At 35.0% G+C, this 18,200-nt stretch overlaps 1 protein-coding gene and 1 pseudogene across 1 annotated transcript; both read left to right on the top strand.

Moving 5' to 3' along the window:
* Nucleotides 1–5,905: 5,905 nt before the first annotated feature.
* On the top strand, nt 5,906–7,579 carry LOC149391588 (uncharacterized). The gene is made up of 4 exons (XM_089620016.1): nt 5,906–6,035; nt 6,131–7,179; nt 7,253–7,328; nt 7,416–7,579. The coding sequence occupies exons 1-4, from the start codon at nt 5,906–5,908 to the stop codon at nt 7,577–7,579; spliced, it is 1,419 nt and encodes a 472-aa protein (XP_089476142.1).
* Nucleotides 7,580–10,198: 2,619 nt separating this feature from the next.
* LOC149391587 (putative lipid-binding protein At4g00165 pseudogene) lies at nt 10,199–11,033 on the top strand (annotated as a pseudogene).
* The last annotated feature ends 7,167 nt before the right edge of the window (nt 11,034–18,200 follow it).

The raw sequence follows: 18,200 nt of genomic DNA, 5'->3' as shown, positions 1-18,200 counted from the left end.
AGTGGCTTATTACATATTCTTTTTTTTTTTTTTTTTTTTTTAAATAGATGATAGATCTATGAGTGTTTAGTGACAAAATTCTCATTAATAGTGACAAACTTGCCACTACAGATTTATCTTTTCTGAAAAAAAAAAAAAAAGTAAGAATCCAAAAAATATTTGAAAACACTCCTATTGGCTAGTGGTACCCAAACCCAAAAAAATAAAAATAAAAATAAAAAATAAATCACGTGACATAGATTTTTCAAAACTTATACCATAAAATCGGGAAATATTTTGTAATCCAATAAAATACCATGTTTGTATTAGAAAAATATAATTAAGTCACTTTAAACATGTGATTTTATTTTAGTCAATATTTTGAAATCTTTAAATAAATAATCATATTGATGAGTTGACAAAGGAACAAATACATTTTATGTCCTCGGCAGCGTTTAAGGAACAAATTCAAATCATATATTCAATTTTCTTTTATAAATTAATAATTGATTTCTTTCCAATAAAATAAGAGTTAGTTATTGCTGAATTGACTCTCTCTCTCTCTCTCTCTCTCTCTAGTTATATTTTGTAATTGAAATTCATTTTTGCAAAGAAAAATAACAAAGCTACGACGGCCATATATCGGGTTGTTTTCACTTCATGGTTGGGTTGTATGTCTTTATATTTGTTTCTTCGTTCATCGCCGTAAATAAGAGTGTCTTCATTCGTGTCTTCATTTATGTTTTTACGCTAGAGAGATAATCGAATCCCTTTTCTTTATCTTGAAAATTGATTTTTTTTTGGATTTTTATTTCTAAGTCGCTTTCAGTTTATAATCGGTAATATTTGTTGATAGGTTGGGTTTGTATGATTTTATGATTTTTTTCTTCACATATGTGCCGTTAATAATCAATAACAATTATTAATAATTTATTGGGTTTTCAAGTTTTTTGAATTTCCGCACAGTTAGTAATCGTTCATTATTGTTAATAGGTGGTCAACCTGGCTTATTGGAAATTTCGGCCTTCCAATAAGCCGATAAGGACGGTTTAATGGCTTAACGGAAATTTTCCTTCCGTTAAGCCATTAAGTCGTTTCCGTTTCTTATTGGAAGGCATTATTCCGTTAAGCCAATAAGCCGTTTTGATTTCAATTAAAATGTAAAATCAAGAGGACTAAAATGTTACGTTTTTAATAAAAAGGGTTAAAATGTAAATCGAGACGTTTTTGTTTTAAGTAAGAAACGTGGACGGAACCACGAAAATTTTATTAATGAACCCTCACTTGTGGCGGAGGAAAACCGTGGTTACAATAAATATCATAAAAAGAAAATTTAATTTAGAAACTATATTATATAAATTACATAGAGCTTGATGAGATTGTAGAGATAATTGTAGAGAGAATTTGTTGGATGATGTTGTGAGAAATTAGATTGAAATGAGTTATATTTATAGAGAAAATGATGAAAGTGTAAAAAAATTAAAAAATCCGTGTATAAACAGTAAAAAAACGGCCATTTTTTTGTGACCATTGATGAAAAAACGGTAAGAAAATCAATGGCCGAGATTAAAACGCCCCAACGGTCACTGACCATCAACGTCTCTCACGGAATCCGCGGAAGCCGACTTTCCGTGTAAACGGCTCCGCGGAAGCCGAATTTCCGTCTAAGCGGAAGCCGCTAAGCCGCTATGCCGTCTCACGCGCGGAAGGAAGGACGGAAGCCGCTAAGCCGTTTCCAACAAGCCAGGTTGAATAGGTGGCCGTCTTCTTTTTTTTTATGATTTTTTTTCCTGGGTTTATGCACTGTAAATAATTGTTAATTATTGTTAATACGTGGCCGTCTTCATCTTCTTCTTCGTAATTATTTTTTTCCTAGGTTTTTCTCGTTTTGATGGATGGTAATAATTTGCGTGTATTAGGGAAGTCATTACCTAACTTGCGAGATTCTAACTATTGTGTTTTCCTTTTTAATTTCTTAAAATAATTAAAACAAAATAGGCGACAACAGTTTCATAGCATTTGAGTAAAACACTAACAAAAAATTTCAAAACATTGGCCAATTGAAATTATAACGTTTCCAACTTTCAATATGGCTTATATTCTTCTTTTTCATTTTTTTTTCTCCTGGGTTGAGTTGGTTGAGAAAAAGTTGTGGACGCTAGAAGTGTAGTTAATATTATGCTAATACCTATTATTGCAGGCTATATTTTATCAATGACTAACTATGATTATCGGTGTAGATAATCAATCTTATGGAGTTTTGTTTTTTTAATAGTTTATGATTTCATGTGGTCGAGAAAAAAATTATCTACGCTAGAAGAAGGAGGAAATACGTTTTTTTAAGAAATATGAATAGCAAACTGGATAAAGATAGAAGTAGAAAGATGGTAATTAATATTATCAAAACTTTAAAGAGAGACGTATTTTTTATCTTTTTTTTTTAATTTCTAAAAATATTATTGAAATGCAAATGGGTGAGAAAGTAAAAATTGGGGGCGAAATGATCCATTACTACGAGTTAATTAATTATGATGGCTATTTACAACTATTAACAAAACGTTGCTTATTTTAAAATTTCTGCTTTATAAATTGAAGTATATATGTTGACATGATGTTCAAACTTCAAATCCGTCACCAAATAACTTATTGCATTGGTATCAATTTTACTTATTTTTCTAAAGAATCTATTTATATACTTATGCGGTAAACCGTTAATCTAGTTAATTGAAGTTGCACCATACTCTTTGGTATCATCATTTACATATGGTATATTTTCATCCTACGTGGCAGAAAATATGAGGATTTCCAAGTTTGGAGTGTACTTCATAACTTGATGATCACGAGTCGAAGACCAATCAAACACTACCCTGACCCTGGACACTTACATGGATAAGATGTGATCCAAAAAGATTTTGGATGTAAAATCTTCAATTATTAAGAATAAATATTGAAACACGCCAAAACAACAAAAATTCTACACTAGAAGAAGGAAATACATTTTTTTAGGAACCGAATAAGAAATATGGATAACAAATTAAATAAGGAAAGAAATAGAAAGAAGGTTATTGATACGAGTAAATGCTTTGATATTTTTATTAATTTATATAATAATATTCTGGAAATGCAAATGAGCGAGAAAGTGAAAATTGGGAGAGGGCAAAGTAGTCCATCAATTACTACTAGTTAGTAAATTGTGATGGCCATTCATGACTATTAAGAAAACATTGGTTATTTTAAAGTTTTCACGTTTCGAGATTCCTATTTTTCTACAATTAATGCGCTTAATAAATTAAAGTATATTTTTCGGTTTGTGTATATCCAATCCGTCACAAAACAATTCATTACGTTGCCTATGCAGTAAGCCGCTAATTTGGTTAATTGAAGTTGCAGCATACTCTTCGGTATCAATATTTACATATATGATGTATTTTCATCCTACGTGGCAGAAGATATGAGGATTTTAGTGTAGCTCAGAACTTAATGATCACGAGTCGGAGACCAATCTAACCCTAGCCTTGACAGTTTTACATGGATAATATGTGATCCAAAATGATTTTGGATGTATATTAGGGTTTATCGTTCTAGCTAGCCCTAATCCTGATCTCGACCATCTTAAGAAAGCTTTACCGTTCCAAAATAGTGGTATATAGTTTAGCTTAGAGAAACTGCATTTCCACAGAGATTACATATGTATGGGATTCCTTAGATATATAATATTACAAACATAATAAAATTGTTATAGCCAATTTTTCGTTTTATAATTAAATAGCCATACCTTTTTTTTTAAATAACCAGATTTACGTAATACACAAATGATATATATAGAATATTTGAATTGTCCATGACGAAACATCATCCGAATAACTATTTACTTATAATTTACAAAAAAAAAAAATTAACTATTTAACAATTATCAAACTTTTAGTGGTTTAATTACTTAGAAATCTAAGTGTTTTGTTATTTCATTCAACACTTTCCACTTAAAATTCGATTACATTTTGTGTTTCTAATGATATCTTCACAATCGAGCTTATGCACGCAACTTTTAATGGATCATTTTGCCCCCAATTTTTAATGGTATTTGGGTAAAATACTAACTAAAAAATAGGTTGCGTGCATGAGCTAGAATGTTAATGACATTTTAAAGAATCATTTAGTTACTTTATTTGTCATGCAATAATGAGAAATATTCACAGGTTGGTCATAGTTTTCTAAATCTTGGTGATTTGTTTAGAAGTGAAAAGTCACTTTTAAAGGTGAAAATTTGCTTATAATTGGAAGGGAACGGTCTTTTTTTAAAAAAACTTAGTGCTTCCGAAGTCATATTTATAGTAGCATTGCGTCTCCCAGAAAAAAAAAAAAAAAAAAAAAAAAAAAAAAAAAAAAAAAAAAAAAAAAAAAAAAAAAACTCAGAAAAAACTCAATATTAAAAAATCCTTTACTTTTTCGTGTTTATAGTTACTTATATGTGTTAATAACTCGTGTATATTGATAGGTCCTGGTCGATATATATCCAAAGGTTTTAAATTTCGGGGGAACCGGTCCGGTTCCCCCTTTTTTGAAGTACCCGGCACCGGAACCACCAAAACCGGACGTTTCCGGTGATTCCGGGGGAACCGGACCGGGATCCGGGAAGGAACCCGATTCTCACTTCCCGGTCCGGTTCACTTAAAAAAAAAAAAGTGGAAAAAACCGCATATTTAAACCCGGATTCCCCCTAATGTTCTTCATTTCTATCGGTTTGAGCTCGCCAAGATCCCGACTCGTCCCAGGCCAAATCTTCTCACTTCCCGACCGGATCCCGCCAACCCGCCAGGTTCCCGACGCGACGGAGGCTATTTCTGCCCAGATCCCGGCAGTATCTTCATTTCCCGGTGAGCTTCCCGACCTAAATATTTTTTGGATGATTTTGAGTTTAATTTTTGAAATTTTTGTATTATTCTTGAAGATTAAGTATAAATTGATAGTTGTGAACTTAAATGTAGTGTTTATTTAAGGTTTGTGTTCATGTTTATCATTTTTTTGTAATTAATCCGAATTATTTGGTAATTTGTTGATTAGTTAGTGATGATTAATGTTATTTTGAACTTGTTTATTGATTTATGGTATATTATTATGAATTTTTTTTAATTTTAGAGTTTGTGTTCATGTTTATAATTTTTTTGTAATTAATCCGAATAATTTGGTAATTTTGTGATTAGTTAGTGATAATTAAAGTTATGTTGAACTTGTTTATTGATTTATGAAGAAATTGTTATGACTTGATTTTAATTTTAGAGTTTGTGCTCATGATTCTAATTTTTTTGTAATTAATCCGAATTATTTTGTAATTTTGTGATATGTTAGTGATGATTAAGGTTATGTTGAACTTGTTTATTGATTTATGAAGAATTTGTTATGAATTGTTTTTAATTTTAGAGTTTGTGTTCATGTTTATGAATTTGTAGATTACAAGTTGCAAGAATGTCGGCCCCCGACCCAGCTAGGAGGTATTGCACACCCATTCCCGGAAAAAATAGCGGCCACCAGTGTATATTTTGCGAGCACATTATGGGAGGTGGCGGTATCACGAGAGTGAAAAACCACCTAGCCCATGTAGACCCAACGAAGAGTGTCAAATTATGTGAAAAAGTCCCTCCTGAAGTGAAAGCAGAGATGCAAGCTTTACTTCAAAGCAATGTCATAAAAAAGAAGAAGAAACAGTCGTTGGATTCTACGCTTCGCAAGACATTGACTAAAAATGTTGGCGTGGAAGAATCAGACGAAGAAGACTACGAAGCGCAATTACGAGCAATGATGAAGAGGTCAAAACAAGAGGCGGCTAAGACGGAATGGGAGGCCCGGCAGTGGTTCTACGGCAAAATCTCCACCAGCTGCTCTGTCATTATATAAGTCAGCGAGTGCAAAGCAAACAAAAATTGATGAGATGGTTAATCCGAAGAAGAGAACGTGGCTCGGAAGACACATAACAAAATTCTTTGTTCACCAACATGTGCCGGCGAGTAAGGCCGCCTCGCATGAGTTCAAAAACATGATAGCGTCCGCTCAAGATCTAGGTAATCCTCAATTCGTGATAAGTAATAGTATTTTTCATATTGTCGAATCGCATGTGTTCTTGAAACGTTAACATGATATATTGGCATTATTGCAGGTCCAGGCGTTCCTATACCAACTCCGTACGAAATTCATAACAAGTACCTCGATATGGAGGTTGCAGACGCGGAGAACTACCTTGAAGAACAAAAGAAGCGGTGGGTAAAATACGGCTGCACCATACTCACTGATGGTTGGACGGGGCCGACCAGACTGAGCATCATAAACATTATGGTTTATTGTGTTGATGCAACGGTGTTCTTAAAGTCCGTTGATGCATCAAAGCGTACAAAAACAGGGGAGTACATCAACGAAATATTGAGGTCAGTGCTCAAAGAAATCGGAAAACACAATGTCGTCCAAGTTGTGACCGACAACGGTTCGAACTACAGGAGTGCCGGGTTGAAATTACAACGCAAGTACCATGTGTACTGGACACATTGCGCCGCACATTGTCTAGATCTGATGTTTGAAGATATTGGGAAGAGAGATAGTGTTAAGCATATTATCAAAGCTGCGAGGGATGCGACTAAGTTCATCTACAACCACAACACTGTGTTGTCCAAGTTACGGGAGACATCCCCAGGTGAAATCATCCGTCCCGGCGCAACAAGATTTGCCACGAACTATCTAGCTCTCAGAAGTCTCCGAGAGAAGAGAGCTGCGTTGAGGACGATGTTCAGTAGTCAATGGTGGGATGATTCCAAATTGAGTGCAACTCCCACAGGTAGATCCATATCCGAGACTTGTTTAAATCTCATATTCTGGCATTCGGTGGACGAAGTGTGTGCCATATTCGAGCCGATGTATACCACTCTTCGATTAGTGGACACTGAGGTGCATCCCACGATGGGATTACTATACTACGTCTTCCACGAGATGAAAAAGAAGTTGGAAGTGATGAGTGGAAAGGAATGGGTTGTCGACATCGTGAACCACATATGGAGTACTCAAATGGAACATCCACTACACATTGCAGCTTTCTTCCTAAATCCAAAGTTGTTGTTTAACCCGGATATAACCATGAACAATACCCACATGGCCGCTGTCACAAAGGTGTTCGACTTCTTGCATCCGGATCTTGATGGGTCAACTCTTGGGAGGGAGGTATAAAACTATAAATTGTTACAAGCTATATCACATTATGAATATAGAGTCTTATTTGATTTTCTAATTACAGTTAATCGCATTTCGAGACGCTCGAGGGGACTTCTCACAAAGAAGTGGTGTATCGGCACGAGGCACCCTTTGTGCAAGTAAGCTTGTGAGATGAATTGTATGCATTAACTATGTCATGGAATGGTAAGAAATGACATGATATGATTTATGTCACATGATTGCAGGTGAGTGGTGGGAGCTTTACGGAAATTGGACCCCAACTTTACAGACGTTGGCCATTCGAATTTTGTCACAAACTTCATCCGCCTCCGCTTGTGAGAGGAATTGGAGTACATTTGCCCTCGTCCACACAAAACAAAGGAACCGTCTAGCGTACAGCAGACTCTAGAAGCTTGTTTTCTGCTCATACAACATGAAGTTGCAGCTCCGAGAAGCAACTCGGATTCACGACAACAACCTCACCCCGATGGATCCTTTGGATATCATCGAACGAGCTTTCGAACGCTCGGGGAATGACAATGAGGGAGACGACGAAATGCTCCGCTGGATTGACAAAGTTCACATGGACGGCGTCAACCAGAACCCGGATCCGGCAGTAGCTGTAGCGGCTCGAGAGATCGGAGTTGATCCGGAGCGAGTGCTGAACGAGGACGTCCAACCTCAACGCGGATCCGGAGACAGTTCGGATTCAGATGGCGGAGGTTCAAGCCGTAGATCAAGCGGAGCAGATGGAGGTGAAGGTGACGGTGGATCAGGGGGAGGTGGTGGAGGTTCATATCGGGCTGGAGGTTCCTTTACAGCTGGAGGCACTTCATTTGGTGATGTCGGCGGTGCTCAACTTGGATACGCACCATCGCAAGAAGATTTCGATCGTCTTCATCACCCTGCCTTTTTTTATTCAGGATACGGGCGCAGAGGTCAGGGCGGAGGTATGAATGATGCCATGTCATTTACGTCTAGCAATGACGTTGATGACTTGTCCTAGAACTTCGGATCGGTATCAATTGGTCCTCAAGGCACAAAGTCATCTTATGATGACGGATCTTCCAGTTACAACCAAGACGCCTATGCATCAAGTTACGCTCCCAAAACGGTGCAACCAGTTCCAGGTTATCCCCTTTACTCCATGTCTGTTGCTTCATCTCAGTATGAGTACGACTATCACTTGGACAGGTACGCATGTGCTCATTATATGACTTGGTATGATTACTGTATGACCGCCGCATACGGTCGCTTTGAGTAGTCATTTGTATCCCTCCTATGTTGAATTTGTTGAACAATGGTATTTGGTGGATTGTATTGAACTTTATCATTTTGATTATTAAACTTACTTTTTGTTGTATTTGTAATTTGGTATTGTGTTGAAACATTCTACACTATTTTTAATTTTATGAATTTTATCCTACGTACTTTGTATGTTTTTTTGTATATTTCTTTTCTGAATTCCCCTCGGTAAATACGGTATTTGACGGTATTCCTCTACGGTAACGGTAAGTTCAACGGTACCGGTTTCCCTTTTTTTTTCCTACTTCACTCGGTACTCCTTTACGGTACCGGGGGTTACCAGCAAATTCAAAAGCTCGGAATGGTAACGGTAACGGTATTTCGATCCTTGTATATATCACATCGGCACCTTTTTTTGATCAATTGGCTGATACACTGTACTAATTAATTTTATGTTGGCTAATTTATAAAATTTTGAACTATTGGATACTTTGTAATCCTTAATATGTTGATGTGCCTTATAATGAATGATTTTCTAATAATTTCGTAGAGTTAAATTTTTTTCTTTAATTAGGTACATTGGTTGGTTTGAATTTTTTGTAGGTGATATATATGAAAAATTAGCTTTTCATAAATAATAAATTGAAATATCCTTAGATATACGGTATATTCAGTCCGCCACAAAACAGTTTAATTATTGAGTTGGTATCGATTTCATTTATATTTCTAAAATAGCTATTGACATACCCATGCGGCAAACTATAACGTTTTAAAATAAAACTGTAGTTTTTCAAATTGTAAATATTATTTATGAAGATAAGAAAATTTCCGTCGTTTGGAGTGTAGCTTAGAACTTGATGGTCACTATTCGGAGACCAATCAAAAACTAGCCTCGACAGTTACATGGATAATATGTGATCCAAATTGATTTCGAACGTATATTTTCACATATAAAAAAAAATTGAAAACAAGCCAAAAAAATAAAAATAAAGACAAAACGACAGTAAAATTATATATGTATATGTAAAGGTGACTTGTATATGTCACAAGAAGCTCACAACACACAACTGGAAGCCATTAGCTTTAGAACTATATACTCAACAAGTTGCGAATTTATGTATTTATTATCGTCCCTACATTGCAGTACTAAAGATCGAAATTGATTTAATTTTTTTATCACGCTCGTCAACTTGTTTGGTTCGTCTTTAATACCATTGCAATGGAATCCCCAATAAGATATTTTTAATTAAATATTAAAGCTTTTTTCAAATCACAAGTCTTATCCTGGCTGGGTAATATACTGGTCACCCTGACTCTTCTTGAGTACAATTCATACATACGTATATTCGCGACATGGATATAATCTATTTAAGTTAATGTTTAGCTCTAGAAAATAATAATATGTAGAAATTTTTTTGAGGAAATATATTTGTTTTCAAATTACTAGTATAAAGTACAAACTAAGGCGAAGGAACTTTCGTTATAGGGTAGCTGCTAGCAAATATATTTGAGGAAAATGATATAGTAAGCTATATTAAAGCTATTTTATCTTTATTAATAGCATATTACACAACAAGAACGATATTTTCATATGCAGATTTCTAAGTCTGTGACTGTGAGTGCTTGACCAATGACAATCACAAAACCCTAAGAAATTATAACTACCAATAACCAAAAAAAAAAAAAAAAAGAAATAGTCAACTATACGACATACGTCTAAAAAACCAGCGATACTATAATAACATGTCCATATTATCCATTCACGTGAGCTCATATAAAAAAAAAACAAGTCATAATAATGTAAATAAATCGAGTCCTCTTCCGAACTCGCAATCTCTTCCACTCAAACCAAACCCTTGAATCTGCACCTCAGAAACACCCTTTATAAGCAAACACAGTACTACTACATTCAAGTCAAACCAAAACCGAAAATCCTAGCGAATAACACACAGAGAGAGAGAGAGAGAGAGAGAGAGAGAGAGAGAGAGAGAGATGGCTGGTATATCATCCACCAAAGTTGTTGCCCTAATCCTGATCTCGGCCATCTTGGTGGAGGCGGCGGCGGCGGGGGGTTCGTGCCCGACCCCGAGCGAGCCGAAGAAGAAGGAGAAGAAGACGAAGAAGTGCCCAAGGGACACGCTGAAGCTGGGCGTGTGCGCGGACGTGCTCGGGGCGGTGAGCGCGCTCGTGGGGTCGCCGCCCTCGGAGAAGTGCTGCGCTGTGCTGTCGGGAATCGCCGACTTGGAAGCCGCGCTGTGCCTCTGCACGGCCATCAAAGCCAACGTCCTCGGACTCAACATCAACATTCCCATCGCCATCTCCGTCCTCCTCAGCGCCTGCCAGAAAACCGTCCCCCCCGGCTTCACCTGCTAATAATTCAACTACTATCGTTCTACGTACGTCCCTGCATTGCATGGGCTATTAAAAGAGTGTCGAGTCATGTTGTGTGAATTGTTTTGATTGGTATGTGTTGTCCCAAAGGGACTGGTATTTTAATTTATCAGGTTCTCTCTCTCTCTCTTTCTCTCTCTCTCTCTCTCTCTCTCTTGTATCTCTGTTCGTTCTGTTGTTGTTTGTTTGTTGTTGGATATTGATATTAAATTGTCGACGTTGTTGTTGTTGTTGTTGTTGTACTGCTTGTATTGTCATGAATTTGACTGTGACAGGGGAGGAGACATAAATCAAATCTGGGGGATATGTTAAAAGTAAAGACAGAAAGTTTGTAGGGGCGGTAAAATTAATTAAGTTTAGGACTAGAGTATTCCGAGGCGGTAAATATTAGAATGTCTTGCGTTGATTTGGTACTTTTAGCAATGTGTTCTTTATAAGTGCGTGACATTCCTCCACTCTTGAGCTAATTTTTGAGCGTGAGTTAGACTTATATTTTGAGTATGATATCAGAGAGCGAGGCACAATAATTTTGATTGTGGAACCACCCGTGAATGTTTATTCTCACAAACTTCACGTTCCAGCGGTCTATTTTGAGCATGATTAGAATGTTCATCCTGGACTATGATAGATAAATTGATTTCATGGGGTAGTCGTAGTGTAGTAATTTTTTTTGTTTAGGGAAACGTAGTATAGATGTAGTAGTATACGTGAGGTAGAGTACTCCAAAGGAAAGAGATCAAACGCGTACATTTTTATAATTAGACGTTTTTATGAATATTTTTTTTACGCAAAATTTTGTGCAGATTCTTTTATCCATCTAAAATTTACATAAATTTTATACATATTTATATTAAATGCATAAAAGACAAAAGACGCTAACTCAGTTGGTAAAGCACCATGTCCCCTCTCTTCAAATGAGGAGAATAATTCAAATAACCGTGATAGCAATTTGCTCAAAAATATATATATATATTTTTTTGACAGTTGAGATTGAACCCACGACCTCCACACATGAGGTGATGTGGAATTACCACTAGGCTATTCTAGGTATCATCTCAAAAAAAAAAATATTAAATGCATAAAATTTTATGTACCGTCAAAATCATCTTTCGTCAATTGTAGGGCAATCTAACGAAAATAACAATTTAATTTTCGAGTAAATAAGACAACCTTTGGAAGAAATAAAATAGATAAAATAAAAACACGTTCTAAATTATTATTGAGAAATAAAGAGAAACGTGAGCAAATTTTTTATTAATAATTACTTGAACTAAAAACCAAAATTAGGAAATAGTTTCTAAACAATAGTTATAAGAAAAACTAATTTCAGAAACTATAATATATAATAAACCGATAACTAAATTATGTAGATGAATTACGTTAGAAGAAGAAAAAAAAATGTTGAGGACCGTTTGACGGTTTCCTTAAAGCAATATTGCTCTCCCACGGGTGTTTGGAAATAGAGCAATTTACCTCCCAGGATACAACAACGTTATCAGAAGAACAAGGCACTAGAATGTGCTTCTGACGAGCAAAACATAGTAACCGAACCAACCAAAGAAAACAGACAGAATATCAAAAACGCTGATGAAGTATAGAGAGAATGAGTGAGTAGTACTTCTGTTTTTTTTAGTGTTCTGAATGAGAGAGGAGAGCTGTATTTATAGGCTGAAGCTCATCACCCATTTGAACAGCCAAAAAACGTCTCCTTAATGGCTAATTGATGCACTTTATTTGGCTGTTACACAGCAGTTCAGATAACATTTAATTGGCTGTTACACAGCAGCAAAAAAAAAGTTTTGATCAGGGGAAAACCGTAGGTTTTAATGCATGGATCTGCTTGCTATTTAATTAGAATATTTAGCAAATAAAAAATAGGGCACTGTAGCAAAATAGCTAGTTTGAAACTATAGATTTTGTTTTTAGCCTATGTTTCATAACTTTTAGGGAAATAGCCAACATGCTTAGGTGTCAATAATTAATAGACTAATTTGCCCTTTTACTTAATCAAATGGAAATAATGAATATAATTATATTAAATAATAGGCAATAATAATATAAAATAACAGACAATTTCAAAATTGTTATACGTAGCCTTTAACCTCTAACAAATCTCAACAAAGTATTTTATCAAAGATATCATTAATCACGCGGCGCGCAAATCTAGAACGGCTTCACCAAGACTGACGTTACTGTTGGGAACCTGTCAACACAGATAATAAACGTAAATTACTAGAAATTATCTCATTCTCCACATTTAAGTAATTTGAATGGAAATAACTGTAAATAAATCAGCTGTACCTCTACATTTTTCCAAAAAAATGACATTCGAAAATCTTCACTGTTAAAAAAAAAATTAACAGTGAGAGTTGGGCCACCTCTAACCAAGCTCCGATCGTCTCTCCCGCCAACCACCGCCGTGAGGCTCGTCGCGACCCCCTTCCGGAGCGCCGACCACGGCCTCCCTCCGGACTCCGAGAACACCGGCTCTCTCCCCTACGCTCTCGTCAACTGCCTCCTGTGGGCGTTGATCTGGCTCCGACGAGCCTTCGCCGACCTCCTCCGCTGTCGGTGGATCGAGCTCGCATCGGACACGAACAATCGCTCCGATGCGACTCGTTTGAGATGATTCCACCATATAACCATATAAATGCGGAAAAATAATTAATTACGCTGATCATAAGCTAATTAAATTATGGTTATAATTAACAAGATCTAGTTATGTTTAATTAATTTAATTCACGAGAGCATATAAGTCAAGCAACCGATATAAGAGTAAACGAGTACTTACATTGATTTTCGGTTCAGCTACAGAACGCTCCAATCCAATCGCGTACTCCTTGCGTCGTCTTGATGAAGGACTCGAGGATGACACCTTAGTCTTCCGAAACGTAATCTCCGAGACGAATAAGAAAGATGAGTGAGCACAGTCTTTATCTCACTAGATCACGAAACTAGGTGTTTCGAGATCTCTCTCTTATTTTACTAAGAATGGAAACGAATTTCCGAGGGGAGGGAGAGGCAGATGCACGGCCAAGGAGGGGCTAAGATGCACGAAATTTTCACTCAAAATTCCTTAAAATAATTGCTTATTTTTGCCTTCTCATGAACCCCTATTTATAGTAGTAAAATGAGATATTCATGGAATCTTCCAGAATATTTTATTTCCTTTTATTGTGTTCACACTAGAGGATTTAATCTAGGCCCTTGGATCTCAACAAGTGAATCCTGCTTTTTCTCTCATCCATCAGATCAATATCTATGAGATATTATTCTTTTATTTAAATAGAGAATAATTTATTTAGTGAGATAATAAATGAGAATATATTATTCTCCTAAATATTCTCCTAAATACTTTCCTTTAAATAAGGAGAAAATATAGGACAATATCTTATATTTTTCTCTCTCCTTTATTTAAACAACTAAAGAGAAAAAATTGGTAAATACCAATTATGTATTTTCGAATTTGATGGCACACGGCCAAGGAGATTTGCGCAAACCCTAGTGCCAAATAGCCAAATTCGAATTTTCCATGTGTGCAAGGCTCAATTGCTTAAAACTCAATTAATCATTTATTTACTTGGTCCAACAATAAACAAATAATTAATAATTGTTTATTTTACTTGATCAAACAATAAATAAACAATTCTACCATAAATATTTATTTAATTCTGCGAATACCCGTTTTCCAGAACTAATGCTGTCAATCACAATTACAGCAAGTGAGATTAATAATGATAAACATTATTATACGAAAGTTCTTATCCGCCTTTATCAGAGCCGAATCGGGGATTATGGACCTAGTAATAGAAGCTTAACAAATCCGATGAAAAAGACGAAATAGTCCTTTCTCTTTTGTCCATCGATTCGTCTAATCTTGGTCAAATACTCCACCTTGTAAGCCAAGACTGAACTCTCTTTTATACTAGAATTATATTTACTCATCGTGACGAGTGTCCACTGATATAGTCAGTTCGTGATCAAGATCCTCCAGGTTCAACCCGTGTCAAGAGAAGTCAATTTTTCCGTTATACTTTTTTTTATATATATCAGCCCTAAGCATTGTTGCTTCCCCAGCGAAAGATTCTTTCGAACGTTACTTACTTCGAAAGTGCTAGCAATCTATCGGTTCTGGAATCAACCCTTAGGTGAGTGAACATTAACCTTCTTTCAGGAAGGCTGGATTCCGTATCTGTAAATCACTTCCCACTCGAATCATGCTCTGAGAAAACTCCCAAGACATAAGTTGTGATTAGCATGAATAGCCTTTTAGCGAATGAGTAAAAGAGCTCAGTAACATAACCCAGTGTCCATGATCACTTCAGGATTTAGATCAAGTCTCACTGTGAGCATCATAGTGGCCTCGGTTAGTGTGTCGTAACGGTCCTTAAACGACACATCTACACCAAGACATGTCCAGGTCGTACACTTACCACAAGTGTAGAATGCTCTCACATAGTGATCAGCCTTCACCTATGTGTTCCACATATATGACTTTAGATATAGCTTTCCAGGCGTATATCAGTCATCGACCATGTTTTAGCACACCGCCCGAACTCAGGTGCCCAACACGTGACTCAGTTAGATACGGAGGCTATGGAAGATAGTTGTTATTGATTCTAATTGTTTAGAACTCAACCCACTAATCATATAATGCTAATAAAGTAATCTTATTATCGAATTTAGTAATCATTTATTCATTATCTTCAAGTGGGCAATATTCCTAACAATCTCCCACTTTGACCAGAGAAGATAAGTTTCCTTCAGCCAATTTAATTCTTTGCCATCATATGGATTCCCACTTTTATCTATACTCTATCATTTATGTCGATCTGACATATGTCCCATTTTCATATTATTCTAGTTCATGCATTTTTGCAAGTGATCTTTGACTTACCATTTAAGGTCAAGTCAAATTGTTCATAGTAAATAAATTTACTTTAGAACAAATTAACACTTCGCATACCTTTAGATTATACACCAGACTTTATATCTAAAGATAACAAGTCTCCCTATCAAGGTGTACATCCCTTTGGTGCCAAAACAGGTTGCATCATTGCATGGTTTGATCTCATCACCACTTACAATAGTGTGATTTATTGAACGTGTTTAAATAAGAACTTTATTGACCTATTTCCATTACTTGGTTATTTATAGTTCATCCTTGTTTGTCGTGTTCATATTCAATATATACACAGGACTTTAAGGATTTACTATATTTAAATAACTAAGTATCTCATTATTTCCAGAAATTACAGTGTTTACAACACATGTAGTTATTCTCGGAAATACGACATTGTCTAAGGTCTAATTATTAGTCCTTTTTAAAGACAATGTTGATAGCCTCAACATTGAGCTCATACCTTATATCAATAAGTATGTTTGAGACATAATGGAACGAGCATGTCGTTTCTAAATTTAATTTTAGAAACAGTTAGCTCAGTCAATTTATTTGTGTCATAATGAGGTCTAGAATTATAATAGTAATGACTTTATTCATGACACTTGTTTAGGAGCTTCACTTATCGATTATTCTCAAAATATCGATTATAACAAACATCCATGTACAGTCATGACTAGTTTGTTAAGTACTTAGGATCTACCTTTCATATTTCAAAAGGTTTAGTAGTATTACTACTTCGATCCATGTCTTTATGTTATTGGAACTTCATCCTCAAAGGACATTTCATCTTCAATTTTGAAGATCCCTAATGAAGTGGTTTGTGGTATCAGATAGAAGAGTATCATTGATGATAATGTCTCTCCTTAAGGGCTCAATCCCTTACCTTATAGCTTATAAAGCTTAAACCATTTCATTAATCCTTTTATAGACCTCTCTATTCCTTTAAGCTAAAAGCTTAACAGGTAGATCTATTAAATATGGGCTAATAACTTTCAGACAAGTTAGTATGATCGAGAGTGATATCTCAAGATCATGTCTTTCCATTAAGGAAAGTTTATTGTTGATGAGAGTGACAAGGATCCATTCTAAGATGCTCCCACTAGGTTATTGATTTTAACGGCAAGATAATTCAAAATTATCCTTCCTTTCAATTCATTAATTTATGTGGCAAGGTAATCATTGATTACTCTTCCACTTTAATTATTGAATAAATGTGTGTTAATTAGCATATTTTAATAAATGTGTGTTAATTAGCATATTTTAAGCATCAAATATGTGTTAATTACATTCTACACACAACTTATTTACAATAAATGTGTGTTAATTAGCATATTTTAAGCATCAATTTCTCATTCATTATAAATCCGTTTTTGACAATTTATTACATTAATTCATACTCATATCCGCAAGGAATACGAATCCTCAAGAATTATTAAATTCCGTTGAGTAGACTCCACTCAAATCTTTGCCACAAAACACTCACTCAAATTGATATTTCTAGCAATTCTTCCAACATCCATTTCCTTATATATATATATATATATATATATATATATATATATATATATATATATATATATATATATATATATATATATATATATATACTAATTAAGCCACTTCAAGTTTATCGATTATAATTTAGCCAACATTTCAATTTTTTAAGAACAATAGCCACATGTGTGACCAAAGATGGAGCTGGTTTAGGGGTATATGAATGGCGTTTTTATTTTTGCTTGATGGTGACTTTTATCTTATCGTTTTTAATTCATCTTTCTCGATGGTGAAATCTGGATAATTCTTTTTCTTTTTTATGTTTATATTTTTAACTTCATTGAGTCCTCTTTTGCATTATATATTAACCACTTGTACCATTAGCAGGGTTACATTAATTCTCAGTTAATACTATATATCAATCATTAATAGCGGTAAATTCCTGCTATAATCCGGTGTATATAAAACATTGCTAACGAATATTAACTATAACCCCGTGTTCGGGAATCAAAGAATTGTGACGGAGATGAAATGAAAAAATTGCGCCTTAGACGATTCTCAAATCGCGATAAAAGTTGCTTACTGTTTCTCGGAGAAGAGCTTTTTTTAGAACTCCTTGTTATGGGAATTTTTGTAAATAGGTTGCGCGTTTAGAGGTTTCTTACCTCGATTCTTGCGATCTTCTATAATTCGTGTTAATTATTTTAATAAAAATTAATGAAGGCCATCAGCAAATGGGCGGAAGGCATTTTTTTGGGCAAATTGTCAAATTATTGTTATTTATTAAACAAATAATTAGCAAATTAATCAACTAAAACTAGAGAAATTTCTAAATAGTTAATGTTTTGTAATTTTTTTGTAAATAACCATATTCACAATATTGTTCATATCCAATAGGGTAAATATTGTGAATATGACTATTTACCAAAACTTTATTAAAAATTGATTAAATGGCAAATTAAAAATGTAAATAATGCTATATATCTAATGAAACCTT

The sequence above is a fragment of the Urtica dioica genome, chromosome 7, assembly GCF_054948205.1.
Source record: "Urtica dioica subsp. dioica isolate 48M chromosome 7, U.dioica_male_clone48M_v1_H2, whole genome shotgun sequence".
In the NCBI taxonomy this organism is placed as follows: domain Eukaryota; kingdom Viridiplantae; phylum Streptophyta; class Magnoliopsida; order Rosales; family Urticaceae; genus Urtica; species Urtica dioica.
This window is presented reverse-complemented; position numbering and strand designations above follow the sequence as displayed.